Below are 18,976 nucleotides of genomic sequence, written 5' to 3'. Positions count from 1 at the left end.
TTTGGATTGGCTTTTAGTGTTTCAAATGTTAATGTCACAATTGTTTGGGTTTATACGAGAGTTTGTATTCTTCCAAGATGGCATCTAGGTAATGGGGAGGAACAAAAAACATCATGAAGTCTTGAGAAAGGTGCTTGGAATTGCTAAGGAGAAAGGTTTGTCTGCTGAAAGCTCTAAATGCAAGTTTGCAGAAAAAATGGTAAAAAATGTGGACAATGAGAACTGTGATGTTGGTATTAAACCCAAGACGAACCTTGTGGAAGCTATAATGAATGCTCCAGCTCCTAATACCAAGGAGGAGCTGATCATCATTCCTTGGGTTAGCCGAATTCTACTCAAAATTTGTGTAAATGTTTTCACATAAAACTCATTAAATGAGGCTTGTAATGAAGGACAAAGTTAATTTTTAGTGAAATGAAGTCTTTTGAGGAAATAAAACAAGCTATTGCTAATGCCCCAACCTTACAAAGTTTTGATTCTTTGACAGACACTAATGTTACTACAGACTCTAATGGTTCAGGATTAGTAGGTGTGTTATCTCAGAAATCGGAACAGGTTAATGAAGTTGTAATTGTGTTCGCCTTTCGCTCTGTCACCCACTGAGGAAAAATACTCCATCATAGAGAGGGAGACACTAGCGTGTGTATGGGCAATAGATCATTTTCAGAAATTAATTTTGGGTAGGAACTTTACAGTACAGTCTGATCGCAAGCCTTTGACCAAGCTGCCAACTACAGAAGGCTTGATAGATCATCAGCGAGAATTATCAATGAGGTTGCAGGATTTCCTGAGCAGAATGTCATTACCGCTCAGGGAAATTGATCAAGATCCATGGAATCAATTTTCAGAATCCAGCATTTTTGATAACAAAGTGACGAGCAGTTTACAAAAAGAAGAGTGGATGGATGCATACAGTGAGGATGATGCATTAAAGATGGTGAAGGATAAAATTGTGAATGGTTGGGAAAAAGTGCATATGAGTGAATGGGTTGAAAAACTGGAAGCTTTCTGGGAAGTGTGTGATAAGTGTGAATGACGAATTTATATGTAGAGGTGAGAAAATTATTCCACCTACTGGAAAAAGAGGCAAAATTATTTCAATTGATCACAAAGGACATTCAGGCATCACAAAGACCAAACACAATATAAAAATGTTATAATGGTGGCCGAAGGTGGATTTAGAAATCGAGAGATTTGTGAGAACATGTGTTGATTATGAGAATGTAGTAAGTCCCCCATTATCATCTAAGCTACCTCGGGAAGATATAGCATTAGATATTACAGAGCCTATTACATGGTCGGATGGCACATCCAGGTACATTATTGTTTTGGGGGTTTTGTTTTCCATGTGGATTGAGCTGGTGGTGGTAAGTAAAGTAAATACAGTCCTTACATTTCTGGAGGAGGTTTTACTACGGAAAGGTTTTCCTTCGTCAATATTGACTGACAATGGAGTGCAGTTCAGGTCAGAGGAGATGAAATCTTTTGTAAAATTTGCAGGTATAGCACAGAAATTCATGGTGCTATATCATCCTTGGGGAAATGCTGTTGTGGAAAGGGCAAATAGAATGGTGAAAGGTATAATACTATTGGCAAGTAAAGCCAGAAAGAACTGGGAATGTAAACTTATGAGAATGGTGTGGACATACAGAATGACACAGCATGAGGCTGTGGGTCAGAGTCCGTTTGGATTGATGAGATGTCGGGTACCACATTCCAAGGTGAATCCTGGATCGATGAAGAGAAGTAAAAAGTTAGATTGGGATGTTAAGAATGTAAGAAATTGTATTTTGGCTTCACAGGAAAAGAATAAGACTTATTTTGGTACATTGGACAGTGGGTAGGAGTAAATCTTGTTAGGAAGGTAGTCAAAGGAGAGAGTACTTTTAGCAATCCCAAAGAAGTGGTAAGAGTCATGAAGAATACGGTGGAGCTGGATTATGGGAGCATTCGTCACATGAGTTGCCTGGCCCTCGCTAAGCATGGTATGGATAAAAGATGTTATTGTGGTAGAGCACACGCACACGTTCTCCCTTTGCCATCTGCAAGTGTTTTCATTTGTAATGCTACTGTGGTGTCATGAGGTAGACACGAGTGAAACACTGCTTGGTATCACTGGTGTCTATTTCATATGTCGCTCTCAGCTCTGTGAATGGGCGATGCTCATGGGGGGTGGTGGGGCGACTCAAACATTTTCAAATGGGGGTGGGAATATAGATATATGATGGGTGTTTGTCAGTTGACATTCTAAGGCTGTACTTACTTGTGGACGGATGTCTGCTTAAAAAACTCAGGATTATTAATAAAGTTTCTTCAAGTCTTCGTTTCTGGTGTTCCCGACTTCCTACAGTTATGGTGGGGAGGAAGAAGTTAAACAGGGGTTGTATAAGTACTGGTGGTTGGCAATAGCACATGAGAATGAGCAGGTGGTGGACTGCAGAGTGGGGCATGAAGAGAATGCATTGGAGTGAGAATCAGGTAAAGAAGGCATGCAAAGAATGTGTGAAGGTAGTAGTTGGAATCAATCAGGGGATGCAGCTGGTTGCAGTAATAAAAAAATATTAGAAAACCTAACAACTTGGAAGAATATGTATGTGAATAAGGGACAATTTTTTTCTAAAAAAGGGAAATGGAGGGGCTTGTCTTTATTTCTTTGATGTTACTTATTGTGTTTTAATTTTGTTTCAAGGAAAGGGGATGTGTAGTATTGGGTAAGTTTCCTTTAATTAGAATTACTAGCTCATGTATAGAATCTAGTTCACGTGGAATGATGGTAAATTCGAAGTATAAATATGGTGTAATGGAACCCTAGCGGCAGATGGAGCAGAAGCTGTTCAAATTCTGCTGGGCTGTTACATCCTTGTAACATAACTTCTTAATGAAGCCTTTTTCTTGTGCAGATATTATGTGTGGTATATGCTACATGGGGCTAAGGCTAAAACTGAAGGTGATAAGACTATGGATAACGCTGCTTTAAATCTTCCATAATTGCTAAAAGTAGTTGAGTAGCAAAGCACCTATCATTAGAAGAGTCACGTGACAAATTAATTTCTGGTGTAATCTATTTAAATGTTCCTGGTTATGTAACAACACATGGGTAAACATTAAAAAAACATCAATAAATATGGTGTTCAAATACAGTTAACATTATAAGATTAGATACAGGGAGGATTGCTATTATTTAAGGATTTGAGTCACCATCAAGAGCCTATGGACAAGATCTGTTTGAGCTTTCATATGTCTTAAGCAATTGTGTCTGTTTCCTTCTCCACAGATCAGGCACAAGTGCTGGAAAGCTCCCACGTCTCTACCGACAAAGCCTGACTGTACCTCAGGTAATCTGTAGAAGGAGTTAAGCTCTGCATCTGGTACAAATTGACACCTTTAACCACACAGTGTATGTCTTTTAATGCGCTTGTCTCTAAATATCATTTATCATCTGCCTATTATTTAACAGTGATTCTCTTTATTTCCAGAGCCACCTGTCTCTTGACTGTCTATCTATCTGTATTTCTATCTGTATGTCTTAAGAATTCTCCATATTCATTCCGGCAACTCTGATTCATAAACAAATACACAAGACTCTGTTGCATCCTCTCAACACCACTGTGGTTCATGTAACTTCCATACACAACTTGTTAGGTATTCTTCACACACTCATCTGGCATAATTGTAGTCTGTACACAAACCAACAAACCAGAGACTGCACAGACAGTTGCCATCTATGTGCCACCATTTGTGTTCATACACATAATTATTGACCTTGACCTGCATCACCCAACTGCTACAAACTGTTCATAGTACTTAAGTTCTCTACAGACTCCTGGGAAGTCATGCACCCCTCAACATACTTAAAACATAGCATGCAAGTCACCACAAAAAGCGTTGCAGCCCGACATTATCCAAACAAACAATTTCTTCCACACCTTAATGTGAGTTTGTCCTAACTCCAACAATCTGTAAAATAATAAACTCATTCATTCCAGCAACAACTCTAACAGAAAATAATATCCATTCAAAGCTATAATAAATGAATACTAACCTAGAACTTGTTTTATTAGATCAATGTAAATCAATTATATCAATATAACTTAAATTAAAAACAATTTATAACCTTCTTGGAATCCTAACGCTAACCCAAACCCTACAACTAATCACATTTAAAAATGTACATTAACTTCAGATAAATTAAATCTTACTCTAATCATAAATTGAGTTTAATTAATTTCATTTTTTAACGTAATCCTAAATTGATATTTAATTAGCTACATATATGTTATTTAATTGAGTGGATACTAGCAGTTATCATGATTGAAAATGTTACTGAATTCATGAAATTCATTAATTTAAAACAGTTCAAATAGTAAGTGCTGTTATTTGAACCCTAACCCTAAGTCTTCTTTAATTTTATTTACATTGATTTTCTATTAACTACAATACCATTAACCTTAACCCAAACAAGATATTAAAAAAACGTGGAGTATTTCTAAGTATATAGTTATAATGTTTCAATCTTTCTCTGCATTATGCTTGCCTTAAAAATTGTTGTCACTGTGCTTTGGTAGAAGTGATAGGTGAACTAAGCATAACTCTGTAAATGCAGTCTAAACAAATGTATCCTGTAAGTCAGGGTTCTCCTCAGTCGGTCCTGGAGGGCCGGATCCATGGCCGATTTTTAGCATATCCCCATTTAGATAAATGTAGTTATCTTAAAAATCTGGCAGGGATCCGGCCCTCCAGGCCTGACATTGGAGAACCCTGCTCTAAGTAATGTCTGACAGAATAATAGGCGAAAGAGGTGTCAGACATGCTTGATCTTGCACTGGTACAGGATGGTTTCATCTTTGTGGATAATCGTGTTGGGTGTCAGAATAACTGCATTCTGCACTTGTGGAAACCACAGTATGGCAGGTGTGTTGCTGATGGCTGGTTGTGAGCAGTGGAGCTGCATGGTGGCTCATGTGTAGTTGTTGGAGTCGAGGATTTCACGGTACACTCAGGGGCAGTTAACGCCACACAGCGGTGTTTTATTAACAGACTTTTATTTACATGCTACCAAGATCACCGTGGCTGTAGGCCCATAGATCCATTGATAGCAAACTTATGCATCATGGAGACCCACCCTTTACTGGAATGTGTTTCTTTATACAGAGGTATATAATCCAGTGCAGAGCTGGAGCTCATTGTATAGGATCTCCCTCGGTTTGCATATTTGAACCTACAAGTTCCACAGTCTTATTCAGCTCATTGTTTTTCCGTGTCTCCTGCAACTTAGCTGCAGCGATGGCTACCAGTAGTAGCGGCTCCTCGAGGGAGCGCTGTGGGGTGGTGGGGCGGGGCAGGGGAGGGGCAGGGTGGTGGGTAGTAAACTTTGGAATATGGCCAAACGGAGGTAAGTAAATAAATAAAGAAAATGAATTACATTGTGCGCTCTGCAACCCAAATGGCTACCGCACCCCCCAATCCAGTATCATTTTAAGTTTCTCAGTGACTAGGAGGAGGGCAGATTCTGTGCTGTGTTCAGGACGGAACCCCATCTGGGACTGGTGCAAAATATTATTCTCCTCCAGGAATTGTGAGGTAATGCTATTAAAATGTTTCTCAGCGACTTTGCCTAGAATGGGGAGCAATGCTGATTCGAGTCCCGCGGATGCGACTATCTGAATGGTTGAACTTCTGTGCAAACCACAGATGACGGGAAGTAAGTCCCGCCGGGCCGCCTGTCATCCTTCCAGGGTCGATAAAACGAGCATAATTGAGTTTGCTAGTATGACAAGTATTAGTTCAGGAGCCAAGAAGAAATGTGGTGTGACTTGAACATGATCAAAGTATCAATTATTTTTCTATTTCACGTACTGACTCAAACATTATTCAGAAAAGGGGGGGCTTTTATTCATTCTGCTATTCCACGGCGGGAACTGGAGGAAAACAAGCTGGTAAATGCTTGGCAAGCAGACTCGCTTCGAGCCACCTGCTCCTTGATGTTGTAATGTTGGGGGCCCTGGGCCCTCATTGCTAAGAATGACTGACACGGACACAGTCAGGTACTGGTACAACTGGCCTCGAGCACGTGCGCTCGGCCCCTTTTATTAGAGCTGTGTCACCTGACCAGTGACATCAGTGGTGGGTGGGTGTCTAGTGTAGGGCATACAAGAAACACTAGACTGCTGGCTGTAACTCTGGATCAGTACATCCCTCCCAAACTTCGGGAAAAATGAAAACAAATGAAAGTCCAACCTGTGGAAGAAAAATGCAGTTTGCAAACCCCACGATAAAGTTCAACCTGTGGGAATGAAAAATGTACGTGCAATATAACACTGGACTCTGTAAATTGAAATGAGTCTCTTTGGTGGATTGCAGATCGCAGATGGTGTAGTTACTGCATTAAGGACTCATGAGTCATTGTGGCATGGTTTGCCGTTCTTCAGCGGGTCCTATCTTCTATCTGCGCCGCTTGGACATTGTTCTCGGTCTTGCCTTTGCTTGGCTCCACTGGTGATAGTTGGTAGTTTAGATAGAAGGATGACGTGATCCGAGCATTGTTTGTCTTCTCGGTTCTCCTCTTCAGTCCTGGTCCTTGGTGATGTCTCTGAGCAGGCTTCAAAGTATTTCTGGGCAGATGAAAGGAGTAGGTGCATACATCCCTCTCACTAGGATGCCCCTCTTCGCCGGTATTCCTCTCTCACAAGATGTCCGGGAGGACCTCTTTGCCAGGCTTCCACTGGACTGGTGTTGTCGGTCATGTTGCTCCACCATAGCCTTCGGGCCGTGAGCGGGGCGCTCCACGATCTTCACCGTTGTGTCAGAGTTCCACCTGAAGGTTACGCTGTTGACTCTTTTCTTGCACGCAAAGCTTTCCTCTCCGTGGGTCTTGCAGACGCACCGTCATGGATCCGTCTCTCTTGCGGGACTTGCTGCCACCAGAGTCCCTTGAGGCCTTTGCTTCTTGGGCTGCCACGGGTTGATGTGGAGTGGTCAGTTCCTCAGCCGGATGTGTGAGCACTCTCGCCATTCAATCTTCCGCTCAACCCCAAAGGTAGAATGTTGTCAACAGTCCAAACTTGCTATCTTCTACGATCGCCACATGGATGGATGGCTTGTAGATGGATATCTTTGACTTGTGCCGCCGGTGTTCATGCCAGGCCTTGTTCTCCGCTGCACTCCGGTGTTCCGGTGCATGTCGCCATCTTCTTCTGATGGGTGTGTGAGTTGACTGGTCACACCTCTTCACTTCTTATGGTCTTCGAGTGGCACTCACTACCCTTCTTCTCCTTCATTCCTTTCACGACGTGGTCGGTCCCTTTCTTTTCTTCAATCACCCAGGCCATCTCCGTGTGGCGTGCACTCCACACGAAACTCCCTGGTTGCGTCCTACCCTTAGGACACGCCTCCTCTTCTTCCGATGGCCAAACCAGGCATCGCACCTTTCTTCCTGTCGCTCCTTCTTTACTGTGGGTCGGTGTCATCAGACCTCTTCTGGGTCCCGTCCATGGACCTCTTCTTGATCTATTCAGTTGCTATGCCTTTGATCTTCTGGCATGTCTTTGCAGTCGTGATCTTCTGACTGTCCGCTTCTCCTTTCTTTTCCTTCCGGGTGACCAACGGCCTGGTCATCTTCTCCTTTCCTTTCCGGGTGACCAACAGCCTGGTCATCTTCTCCTTTTCTTTCCGGGTGACCAATGGCCTGGTCATCTTCTCCTTTTCTTTCCGGGTGACCAACAGCCTGGTCATCTTCTCCTTTTCTTTCCGGGTGACCAACGGCCTGGTCATCTTCTCCTTTCCTTTCCGGGTGACCAACTGCCTGGTCATCTTCTCCTTTTCTTTTCCGGGCGACCAATTGACTGGTCCGCATCTGGCGGTGACTTTTTGGCAAGTCATCTTCGCTGTGACCTACTGACAGGTCTCCGAGGACGCGATCCCTGCGTTACTCGGTCGTGGTGGCGTGGAGTTCCTTCACTCCTTGCGCGGTCCTGCGCAATGCTGTGCTGTCCTGATGTGTGGAGTTGCTTCACTCCTTGCGCGGTCCTGCGCAAAGCTGTGCTGTTCGGTCCTGAGGTGTGGAGTTCCTTCACTCCTTGCGCGTTCTGCGCAGTGTTGTTCTGTGGCATTGGCGTGTCGCTGGGCAGCGTCACTCTGGCGCTCTTGATTCTTGGCGCTCTTGGCACGTTCCGGCGCAGTGCTGCGCGGTCCATTCATGCGGGTGTGGAGTTCTTGCACTCCTGTCGCGTTCTTGCGCTTTGTGGTACGGTTCCTGCGTGGCTGGTGCGTTCCTGCACTGTCCCCTGGTGTGTTCCTAGCGCTTCTGGTGCGTTCCTGCGCTTCTGGTGCGCTCCTGGGCACTCACTTGTCGGCGGCTTTTCACTGCTCTGGCTGTGTGGCGTCTGTGCATCAGTCTTGGTGCATGCTAGTGATTTCACTCTTCTCCTGGCACATGTGCACTTGGCTCGACGCACCTGTGCTCTCCTGTCACTGTGTTTCTTCCTTCCGCCATGCAGACCCCTTGATCTGCTGCTCACTTGTCCTGGGGCACGTTTGGTGCTTTGGCAGCTTCGTGCTTGCTCCAGTCTCTTTACAGGGTTTTGTTGGGATCTGTGGGTGTAATTTCGCAATTGGCCACTAGGTGACAGTGTTCCATTACCTGATGCAATCCACTTCGTTTTGTTTCCTCTTTCTGGACCCTCACACCGGGTGGTTCCGTGGTGCTCCCGGTTGCTCTGTCCGGGCAGGAGACTACTTGGGGGCAGAGGGAGAGAAAAAGAAGGACAGGCCACCTCTGGTGAGTGCAGCTTGCTGGGGCCGTGCTGCTTTGCTTTTTGGAAAATATTTTCCTTTGTGCCTTCCACGTCCGGGACTCTTCTCTGCTGCCGACTTTCAACAGTGGGCAGGGCAACTTCACTCATGCAGCGGGGGTGCTTCTCTGCCGCGATTTTCTTAGCTTTGGCAGCGGTCGCGCTGGGACCACACAGCGGGTTGGGACTGCCAGCTACGTGCGCACTGTATCTGAGTGCGGGGTACTACCACCGGCAGCTGTCACGCAAGTCTCCCGGCGGTTTCTTCAACCCTTTCGCGTCCCTCGCAGTTGACCTCATTCCTCGCAGGCTGCGCAGGGGGGGGGGTTCAGAGTTCTCTGTCACCTCGCGGGTGGGCTCCGCTTTCTTTAAACGGCGCCCGCAGCTTCCCTCACGCTGCGGGCGCTCTCTCGTAGTTAGTTCACCCCGCCGCCGCACTTCACACACGCGGCGGGGGAGGGGGCGCTGCAGGCAGGCCGCGGGTGGGCTCCGCTGGCCTCGCTATACTAGGGGCGCAGTATATTTATAGCGGGTAGGCTCCGCTTTGATACACAATCAGAAGGGGGGTCGCTTCAGGCACGCGCGACCCCCGGGGGCATTATTAGCGCCCTAGCTCACCTCCGGTCTGGTCGACCTCGCACGCCATGCGGGTGGGCTCAGCTTTTGGCGCTTTGCTTTCCGGCATCACCTTGGTGTTCGGCCGACGGGCCTTTTCACTTCGCGGGTGGGCACCGCTTGTCATGCAGTCACGGGGGGGTCGCTCCAGCCTTGCGCGCCCCCCTCCCAGGCATTTAGCAACGCCCGGGCTCACCTTCGGCCGACGGCCTTCCTCCTCCACGCGGGTGGGCTCCGCGGAGGTTTCACCGAGTGGTGGCGGCCGATGCAGGTGGGCTCTGCACGGCTCTCTCTCTTCACCCCAGGCAGGGGCGCAGTGGCGTCCGACGCGGGTGGGCTCCGGTCGGTCCGCTCTTCATCACCCCACGCCGGGGGCCTTGCAGGCTGGGCTCAAAGGTGTGGGGTAGGCTCCCGGTCACCTTCGTGTCTGCAGGCAGGCCCAGGGCTCGGCTTACGCCCTGCAGGCCTCTCGGCGGCCGGCGCCGCTTCCCCAGGGGAATGCCCTGCACATGGGCACTTCCCTTCTTCTTTCCGGGGCTTCTCAGCTGCGGCACGCGTAGCTAGCGTCCGCCCTCGTCGCCAATGTAATGTTGGGGGCCCTGGGCCCTCATTGCTAAGAATGACTGACACGGACACAGTCAGGTACTGGTACAACTGGCCTCGAGCACGTGCGCTCGGCCCCTTTTATTAGAGCTGTGTCACCTGACCAGTGACATCAGTGGTGGGTGGGTGTCTAGTGTAGGGCATACAAGAAACACTAGACTGCTGGCTGTAACTCTGGATCAGTACAGATGTGAGGCACTTCCAATCGGAGAAGGAATCAGGGCGAGGAGGGGCAGACAGCGGGAGCAGGGAGGGGGGTGAGGCAAAGGAGGCTCCTGGGTGGGGCTGACCTCATTCTTACGTCCCTCCCCATAGCATGCTGTCCTTGAAGAATCTCCTTTCGGAAGGTGGCCTCTCAACTGGGAGGGAGTGAATGGGAGGGGGGGGTGACAGAGAAACAAATACTCCTGAGTGAGGCGCCCCCCGCACCCTAATGTCCTCTCACCTGGGAGATTGGCAGATACATAGGGGTGTGTGGGGAGGGGGCTAAGGCCGGGGTATGGCTGTGTGATGCACGGGAGGCAGGAGACATGGGCACAGAGAACTTGGCGGTGCTTGCTGAGGCTGACTCCCTCCTTTTGAAGCTACCCCTTTCATAAAGGTGGCCTCTCACCTGGGATGGACGGCGGCCTATGAACATGTTTAAGGCATGGGATGGCAGAGGGGGCACGGAGACGCCACAGCTCATGTGGAGCTTACCCTCCATCTAAATATACCACTTCATGAAGATGACCTCTTACCTGAAGGGTGGGATACAAATATATTTAGAGTCATGAGGGGAACTGCGGCGTAATACCCCTTTATTAAGGTGACTTCTCACATGACAGTTTTAACTTTAACACTGAGCGTGGTGTCCTTGAAGCGGGTGCTGCGCTCAGTGTTAAAGTTAAGAAATATATAAATAAACTGATTGCGGTGTCCGTGAAGCGGCGCCGTGCTAAGTTTAAAAGTAAAAAAAAAAAAAACACAAACAGAGCGTGGTGTCCCTGAAGTGGCCGCTGCGAATATGTAAGTAAACAAGAATACAAAAAAAGTGTGGCGCTGCTTGAAGGACACTGCGCTCATTTTTAAAAAAAGCGTTTAACACTGAGTGTGGTGTCCTTGAAGCAGGCGCTGCACTCAGTGTTAAAGTTAAGAATCAAGCTTCAAGCCACGTGAGTGTCCTTCACTTCTGTACGCACATCTCGGCACAAGCCCGTGTACAGTATAATAATTAAAATGACTTAACAAGAATCGCTAAATAAAGTATAGTCAAATCAAAAACATTATTAAATGACCATCACCCACGAGTAAATGCACAGCCCACACTGGAAAAAAAAGTGCCGACAATCATTATAAAGCCCACCATGTCAAAAGATCCAGTCTGGGTGGGCGGACCAAAAGAGGACAGGGTGGCAACGAGGAGGGACTAAAAAGCCTCTGGTACAATCATCACACTCCCTCCATTCAGCATAATCCATGACGCCAAAAGACGCACACCAATGAAAATTATGGGCAGAGCAGTAACATGACTTCTGAAACCATATTGATTCCAAGAAGCCCTCGCAGAGGGAGCAGCGCATGCGCGCTGCAACGCCAGGCAAGAGCTAAAAAATATGTGTGATAGAAAAAAAACATCCTACATCCTCTCCTCTTGCATGGATACTCAGCAGGATTATCACATATAGTCTCTAACTTTGAAACCAGAGAGAGAAAAGTAAACACCAAGCTCCCTTAAATGACAGCTTGACCCTTGACCTCTTTCTTGAAATGCACAGAAAACGTGACAAGATAAGAACAAGGGGCCTCATTTATGAAGGCCTTGCGCCACTAGTACGTCACTTTTTCCCATTTTAAAAGTGACGCACCGGCGGCGCAGGTCCTTCATAAATAAGGCCCAAGATTTAAAGGCCTGTTTTCAGAAAGTGAGTTTATGGAAGAGTACATTAAACAAGATGTGGGCAACGGGACGGACGCACCCAAGCTGGAAGCTGGACAGTCTAAAACAAATAAAGCCAGCAAATAGAAAGCCAGAACATGTGAGTTACAAACCACAAAATCCAATGGACGGAATGCATTCCTAGGTCAGCTTTTTCAATGTCCCTACGATGTCTTTAGCAAACCAGATGCGCTGGCTGGTGGGCTTCAACCTAAAAATTAGGGCGGGAAAGAAAAGTGAGAGAAAACTAACATAAAAAGAGTCTCAAAAAGAAAAACATCAGCATAATCCTAAAACAGCAATACCCAGGGGAGTCACAATGAATCCCATCCCCTATGGCATTATGGCATTCAAAGGGACAGTTAGTTCAAACCAGTCTCAGTACTCCTCAATAAGGCGCAGAGAAAATTCCACCAAGTATAGTAACTTTATTCACTCTGTTTGAGTTTGCATCCTAAAGTCCGGTTCTGACTCAGGACTGAAAAACACATAGATCGTTTGATTGTCTTGGACCCGTAACCATAATGGGAACCATAAGGTTACCCACATGCCTAGGGAATTTAACCCTTTTATGACCTGCATGTCTTGGTTATTTTTTAAGTTTGTGAGTCAGTGCTCCAGGAAATCATGGGCATTGGCGTTGTTCAGCATGACCTTTCCCTTCCTGGCAGCCACTCTCAAGCCCACTACTGCTGTACAAAATCAGTGCCACTGGAATTAGGGGTTTGGGAGGTGCTGCAGCACCCTCATAAAACGTAAAAGCGTTTAGTTGGAGAATGAATAATGAAGAGAACACACAAGTGTTTTTCTTTGGGCAGCATTTTCACAGACAACCTGCCACATATCCTCTATTCCTTTAGTGAGGTGACGTTACTGGACAGAGTCCTTACTGTAAAGATTGCTCAAGCACCAATGTATAGAATTGGCCAACACTATCATTACAGTACCCGTGCTTACTCTCTTTTCTGTTGAGTCAGCAATTGGGAAGCTTTCGACACAGACAGGCCCTTCCTGCTTCCTGAGTCTCTGCAGGGAAATCCTTCAGGTTCTGTTGTATTTCTGTTTTCAAGACCACTGCCTTCATTGTGACAGGAAATCCCAAAATAAGAATCTTGCTGACAGAGCTTCACTCTCCAAAAACTCCAGATTGGACCTCAGATTCGTGAGGGAAGCAAACACAATTTTCAAATTTATGGTATCACTTGGCTGCCTCCTTATGCTCATCTACTGTCTTTTCATCTGTATCCATGTGCTGGCTCAGAGATGCCAAGGCTCACACCGCATCTGTAGGGCAGCTCTTCAGAGTCACCATGGTTCCATCTAAGGAGCCATTCTTGCATCTTTGTGTTGTACTCTGTAGGTCTTTCAAGGCGGCCTGTGCCAATTTTTCACTATGTAAACAGGCATTTACAATGCAACGGTTTCGCCTTTGCCAGAGTTAGAGCTACTGGCATTGTAAATGACAACATTTTTATTTATGTATTGGTTTTGAAAACAGATAAATAAATGGCATTGTCATTTACAATGTCAATACCTTAATCTCTCGCAAATGCGAGACCTATTGCATTTGCACCCACAGAGAGCCACACAGACACACACAAAGAGCTCCCCACACACACACACAGACCCCCCCCACACACACACACACAGAGCCCCCCCACACACACACAGAGCCCCACACACACAGAGAGCCCCCCACACACACAGCCCCACACACACAGCCCCCCCACACACACAGACACACAGTCCCCTACACACACACACAGTCCCACACACACAGAGACACAAAGCCCCCCCCACACACAGACACACAGGCCCACACACAGACACACAGACACACAGCCCCACACACAGACACACAGCCCCCCACACACACAGCCCCACACACACAGACAGCCACACACACACAGCCCCCCCACACACACAGGCCCCCACACACACAGCCCCACACACACACACACACAGCCCCCCACACACACACAGCCCCCCACACACACAGCCCCCCACATACACACAGCCCCACACACACAGCCCCCCCACACACACACAGCCCCCCCACACACACAGCCCCCCCACACACACAGCCCCACACACACACACAGCCCCACACACACACACAGAGCACCCCACACACACACAGAGCGCCCCCCACACACACAGAGCCCACCCCACAAACACACACAGCCCCCCACACACACAGCCCCACACACACACACAGCCCCACACACACACAGCCCCCTCACACACACAGCCCCCCACACACACACAGCCCCCCACAAACACACACAGCCCCCCCATACACACACAGCCCCACCCACACACACAGCCCCACACACACACCGCCCCCCACACACACACACAGCCCCACACACACACACAGCCCCACAAACGCATACACACAGAGCTCCCCCCCACACACACAGCCACACACACACAGAGCCCCCACACACACAGAGCCCCACACACACATACAGAGCCCCCCACACACACAGAGCCCCACACACACAGAGCCCCCCCCACACACACACAGAGCCCCCCACACACACACAGAGCCCCACACACACACCCCGAGCCCCACACACACACACACAGCCCCACACACACACAGCCCCACACACACACAGCCCCACACACACAGCCCCACACACACACAGCCCCACACAGCCCCACACACACACAGCCCCCCACACACACAGCGCCACACACACAGCCCCACACACACACACACACACAGCCCCACACACATACAGAGCCCCCACACACACACAGCCCCACACACATACACAGCCCCCCCCACACACAGCCCCATATACACACACAGCCCCACACACACACACAGCCCCCCACACACACACAGCCCCCCACACACAGCCCCCCCCACACACACAGCCCCCCCATACACACACAGCCCCACACACACACACACAGCCCCACACACACACACAGCCCCACACACACACACAGCCCCACACACACACACAGCCCCACACACATACACACAGCCCCACACACACACACAGACCCACACACACAGCCCCCCACACACACACAGCCCCCCCACACACACAGCCCCACACACACACACACAGCCCCACACACACACACAGCCCCACACACACAGCCCCCCGACACACACACAGAGCCCCACACACATACAGAGCCCCACACACACACAGAGCCCCCCCACACACACAGAGCCCCCCCACACACACACAGCCCCCTCCACACACACAGAGCCCCCACACACACACAGAGCCCCCCACACACTCACAGAGCCCCAAACACACACAGAGTTCCACACACACACACAGAGCCCCCCACACACACACACAGAGCCCCCCCCATACACAGAGCCCACCACCCACACAGACACAGAGCCCACCACACACACACAGAGCCCTCCACACACACACACACACACAGAGCCCACCACACACACACAGAGCCCACCACACACACACAGAGCCCACCACACACACACACACAGAGCCCACCACACACACAACGCCCCCCACTTACACGCACACACAGAGCCACCCACACACACACACACACACGAGGAACAAGGGGGGGAAGAAAAGCGAGCACAACGAGGCAACAGGGGGTGGGGGGGCAGAAAAGCGAGCACAATGAGGAACAGTGGGTGGGGGGGCAGAAAAGCGAGCACAACGAGGAACAGGGGGTGGGGGAGCAGAAAAGCGAGCACAACGAGGACTAGGGGGGTGGGGGAACAAAAGCGAGCACAACGAGGCAACAGGTGGGTGGGGGGGCAGAAAAGGGAGCACAACAAGGCAACAGGGGGGCAGAAAAGCGAGCACAACAAGGCAACAGGGGGGGCAAAAAAGCAAGCACAACGAGGCAATAGGGGGGTGGGGGGCAGAAAAGCGAGCACAACGAGGCAACAGGGGGGTGGGGGCAGAAAAGCAAGCACAACGAGGCAACAGGGGGGGTGGGTGCAGAAAAGCGAGCACAACGAGGAACGGGGGTGGGGGGCAAAAAAGCGAGCACAATGAGGCAACAGGGGGGTGGGGGGCAGAAAAGCGAGCACAACGAGGGAACAGGTGGGTGGGGGGCAGAAAAGCGAGCACAACGAGGAAAAGGGGGGTGGGGGCAGAAAAGTGAGCAAAACGAGGAAACAAGGGGGTGGGGGGCAGAATAGCGAGCACAACGAGGCAACGGGGGGGGCAGAAAAGCTAGCACAACGTGGCAACAGGGGGGCAGAAAAGTGAGCACAACGAGGCAACAGGGGGTGGGTGGCAGAAAAGCGAGCACAACGAGGAACAGGGGGTGGGGGCAGAAAAGCAAGCACAACGAGGCAACAGGGGGGTGGGGGCAGAAAAGCGAGCATAACGAGGAACAGGGGGTGGGGGGGAGAAAAGCGAGCAGAACGAGGAAACAAGGGGTGGGGGGCAGAAAAGCGAGCACAACGAGGCAACGGGGGCAGAAAAGCGAGCACAACGCAGCAACGGGGGGCAGAAAAGTGAGCACAACGAGGCAACAGGGGGTGGGGGGCAGAAAAGCGAGCACAACGAGGCAACAGGGGGGGCAGAAAAGCGAGCACAACGCGGCATGAGGGGGGGCAGAAAAGTGAGCACAATGAGGCAACAGGGGGTGGGGGGCAGAAAAGCGAGCACAACGAGGCAACAGGGGGCAGAAAAGCGAGCACAACGAGGAACAGGGGGCTGGGGGGGCAGAAAAGCGAGCACAACAAGGCAACAGGGGGTGGGGGGCAGAAAAGCGAGCACAACAAGGAACAGGGGGGTGGGAGGGGCAGAAAAGCGAGCACAACGAGCAACAGGGGGTGGGGGGCAGAAAAGCGAGCAGAGCGAGGAAACAGGGGGGTGGGGGGCAGAGAAGTGAGCAAAACGAGGCAACAGGGGGGTGGGGGGCAGAAAAGCGAGCGCAACGAGGAACAGGGTGGGGCAGAAAATCAAGCACTCACCGGCTGGGGCGGAGGACTCAGCAGCTTCTCTACTTCTTCCGGCGGCGGTCCAGCAGAAATGGCTCTCCGAAAAGCCCTGACATTTTCGGACGGGAGGCGTGTTTTTCATTCTCTCCTCTTCCCATTGGCTGGAATGTAAAATTCCAGCCAATGGGAAGACGACAGAAAGAAAAGAGAAAGAACCTAAGAAACGCACCCCCGAATCCCAAAAAGACGGGGCTTAAACGGAGTGATGCCCCTCTCCTCCAAAGGCTGGCCTCCGTTTAGGAAGCCAGCCAATGAAGAAGAGGGGCGGGTTGAAGCCCCACTCTGGAAAACATCAGTTCTCCCCAGCGAGACTGCGCAAGCGCAGCCTTCGCTAGGCGGAGACCTAAAAAGGGGCTCCCAAGCCCTCTGGATGTTCGGCATCCTCTTCTTGAGAGCCCTAGGACATCTAGTCCTTATTATTAAAAGCCCTCTGTTTGTTATCTTTGGGTGGTATGTCTGCCTCAGTGGGAAAAGCACACTCTCACTCTGTGATCAGATGAGAAGGTCCAGTGGTTAAAACAGTGGCGTGGAACATAATTCAGTTTATTAATTGTAAGAGCGTTACATATCTGAATTTATGGGATTTTCAACAGTTACAGCCACATGAGATTAGAGTGAGTTTCCTGCAACTGTGATGTTTTTTCGTAGGTGACAGTCACAATGTGTGGAATTAAAGGCGTTTTAAGGTTATGTACTATAGTAACTTGATGGGCAGGGCGATGGTATCCTAAATATTATTTTTGTTACAGTGACCCCTGAGGAAGGGAGATTCCCGAAATGCATTGGGTTTTACGAACATTAACAATATGAATTCTGTGAACTGTGTGATGGAATCATCAAATAAAGCCTCGAAGTTTTGAACACCACTGGCTCAATTGGATTACTTTTTGAAAGAAAATAAGGATAAATATGGATGAAAATAAATAATAAGACTGTCGATAATGATGACGGCCCAAGGGCCAACTCTAGGCTGTGCACCCTCTACTGGTGTACTGTTTTTGTTACTAGTGTTAATTTGTGGAACATAATTCACCAGAGCGATACAAAAGGGGATGATGGACGGAGCGTTTGAACAAATCAAACACTCACCCCCAGTCAACTGATCTGGGTTTAATCCTTCACCATTCTTTAGTTCACTCAGCCACCCCAGTTCAGACATGGCTATATGCAAATCAGTCTGACCCTGTGCCTTATGGGAACAGTCCATCCCGAACTGCCAAGCCATGTCTTCCCTGGACCGGAAACAAGCATCCTGGGACCGGTTTCGGATTCATAATCCTCATCAGCCAGGCTATCTTGAATCCAGTGGCCAAGTGAACAAGGGACTCACGTCTGAGTATACCCTGCCACACTTAGGGCGAACAAAGCGATACAAAAGGGGATGATGGACGGAGCGTTTGAACAAATCAAACACTCACCCCCAGTCAACTGATCTGGGTTTAATCCATCACCATTCTTTAGTTCACTCAGCCACCCCAGTTCAGACATGGCTATATGCAAATTAGTCTGACCCTGTGCCTTATGGGAACAGTCCAGCCCGAACTGCCAAGCCATGTCTTCCCTGGACCGGAAACAAGCATCCTGGGACCGGTTTCGGATTCATAATCCTCATCAGCCAGGCTATCTTGAATCCAGTGGCCAAGTGAACAAGGGACTCACGTCTGAGTATACCCTGCCACACTTAGGGCGAACAAAGCGATACAAAAGGGGATGATGGACGGAGCGTTTGAACAAATCAAACACTCACCCCCAGTCAACTGATCTGGGTTTAATCCATCACCATTCTTTAGTTCACTCAGCCACCCCAGTTCAGACATGGCTATATGCAAATCAGTCTGAACCTGTGCCTTATGGGAACAGTCCAGCCCGAACTGCCAAGCCATGTCTTCCCTGGACCGGAAACAAGCATCCTGGGACCGGTTTCGGATTCATAATCCTCATCAGCCAGGCTATCTTGAATCCAGTGGCCAAGTGAACAAGGGACTCCCGTCTGAGTATACCCTGCCACACTTAGGGCGAACAAAGCGATACAAAAGGGGATGATGGACGGAGCGTTTGAACAAATCAAACACTCACCCCCAG

The 18,976-nt window shown here is 49.3% G+C and overlaps 1 protein-coding gene across 1 annotated transcript in view; it reads left to right on the top strand.

Moving 5' to 3' along the window:
• LOC144763336 (uncharacterized) overlaps nt 1-18,976 on the top strand; it is a 167,561-nt gene that overhangs the window by 122,385 nt on the left and 26,200 nt on the right. The window contains exon 3 of the mRNA XM_078648828.1: nt 3,275-3,335. Within this exon, the coding sequence (XP_078504954.1) occupies nt 3,275-3,335 (61 nt within the window). The remainder of the gene's footprint in view (nt 1-3,274; nt 3,336-18,976) is intronic.

Source organism: Lissotriton helveticus, chromosome 1_1, assembly GCF_964261635.1.
Source record: "Lissotriton helveticus chromosome 1_1, aLisHel1.1, whole genome shotgun sequence".
Classification (NCBI taxonomy): domain Eukaryota; kingdom Metazoa; phylum Chordata; class Amphibia; order Caudata; family Salamandridae; genus Lissotriton; species Lissotriton helveticus.
Note: the sequence above shows the minus strand (reverse complement) of the source record. Positions and strands in the feature narration are given on the sequence as shown.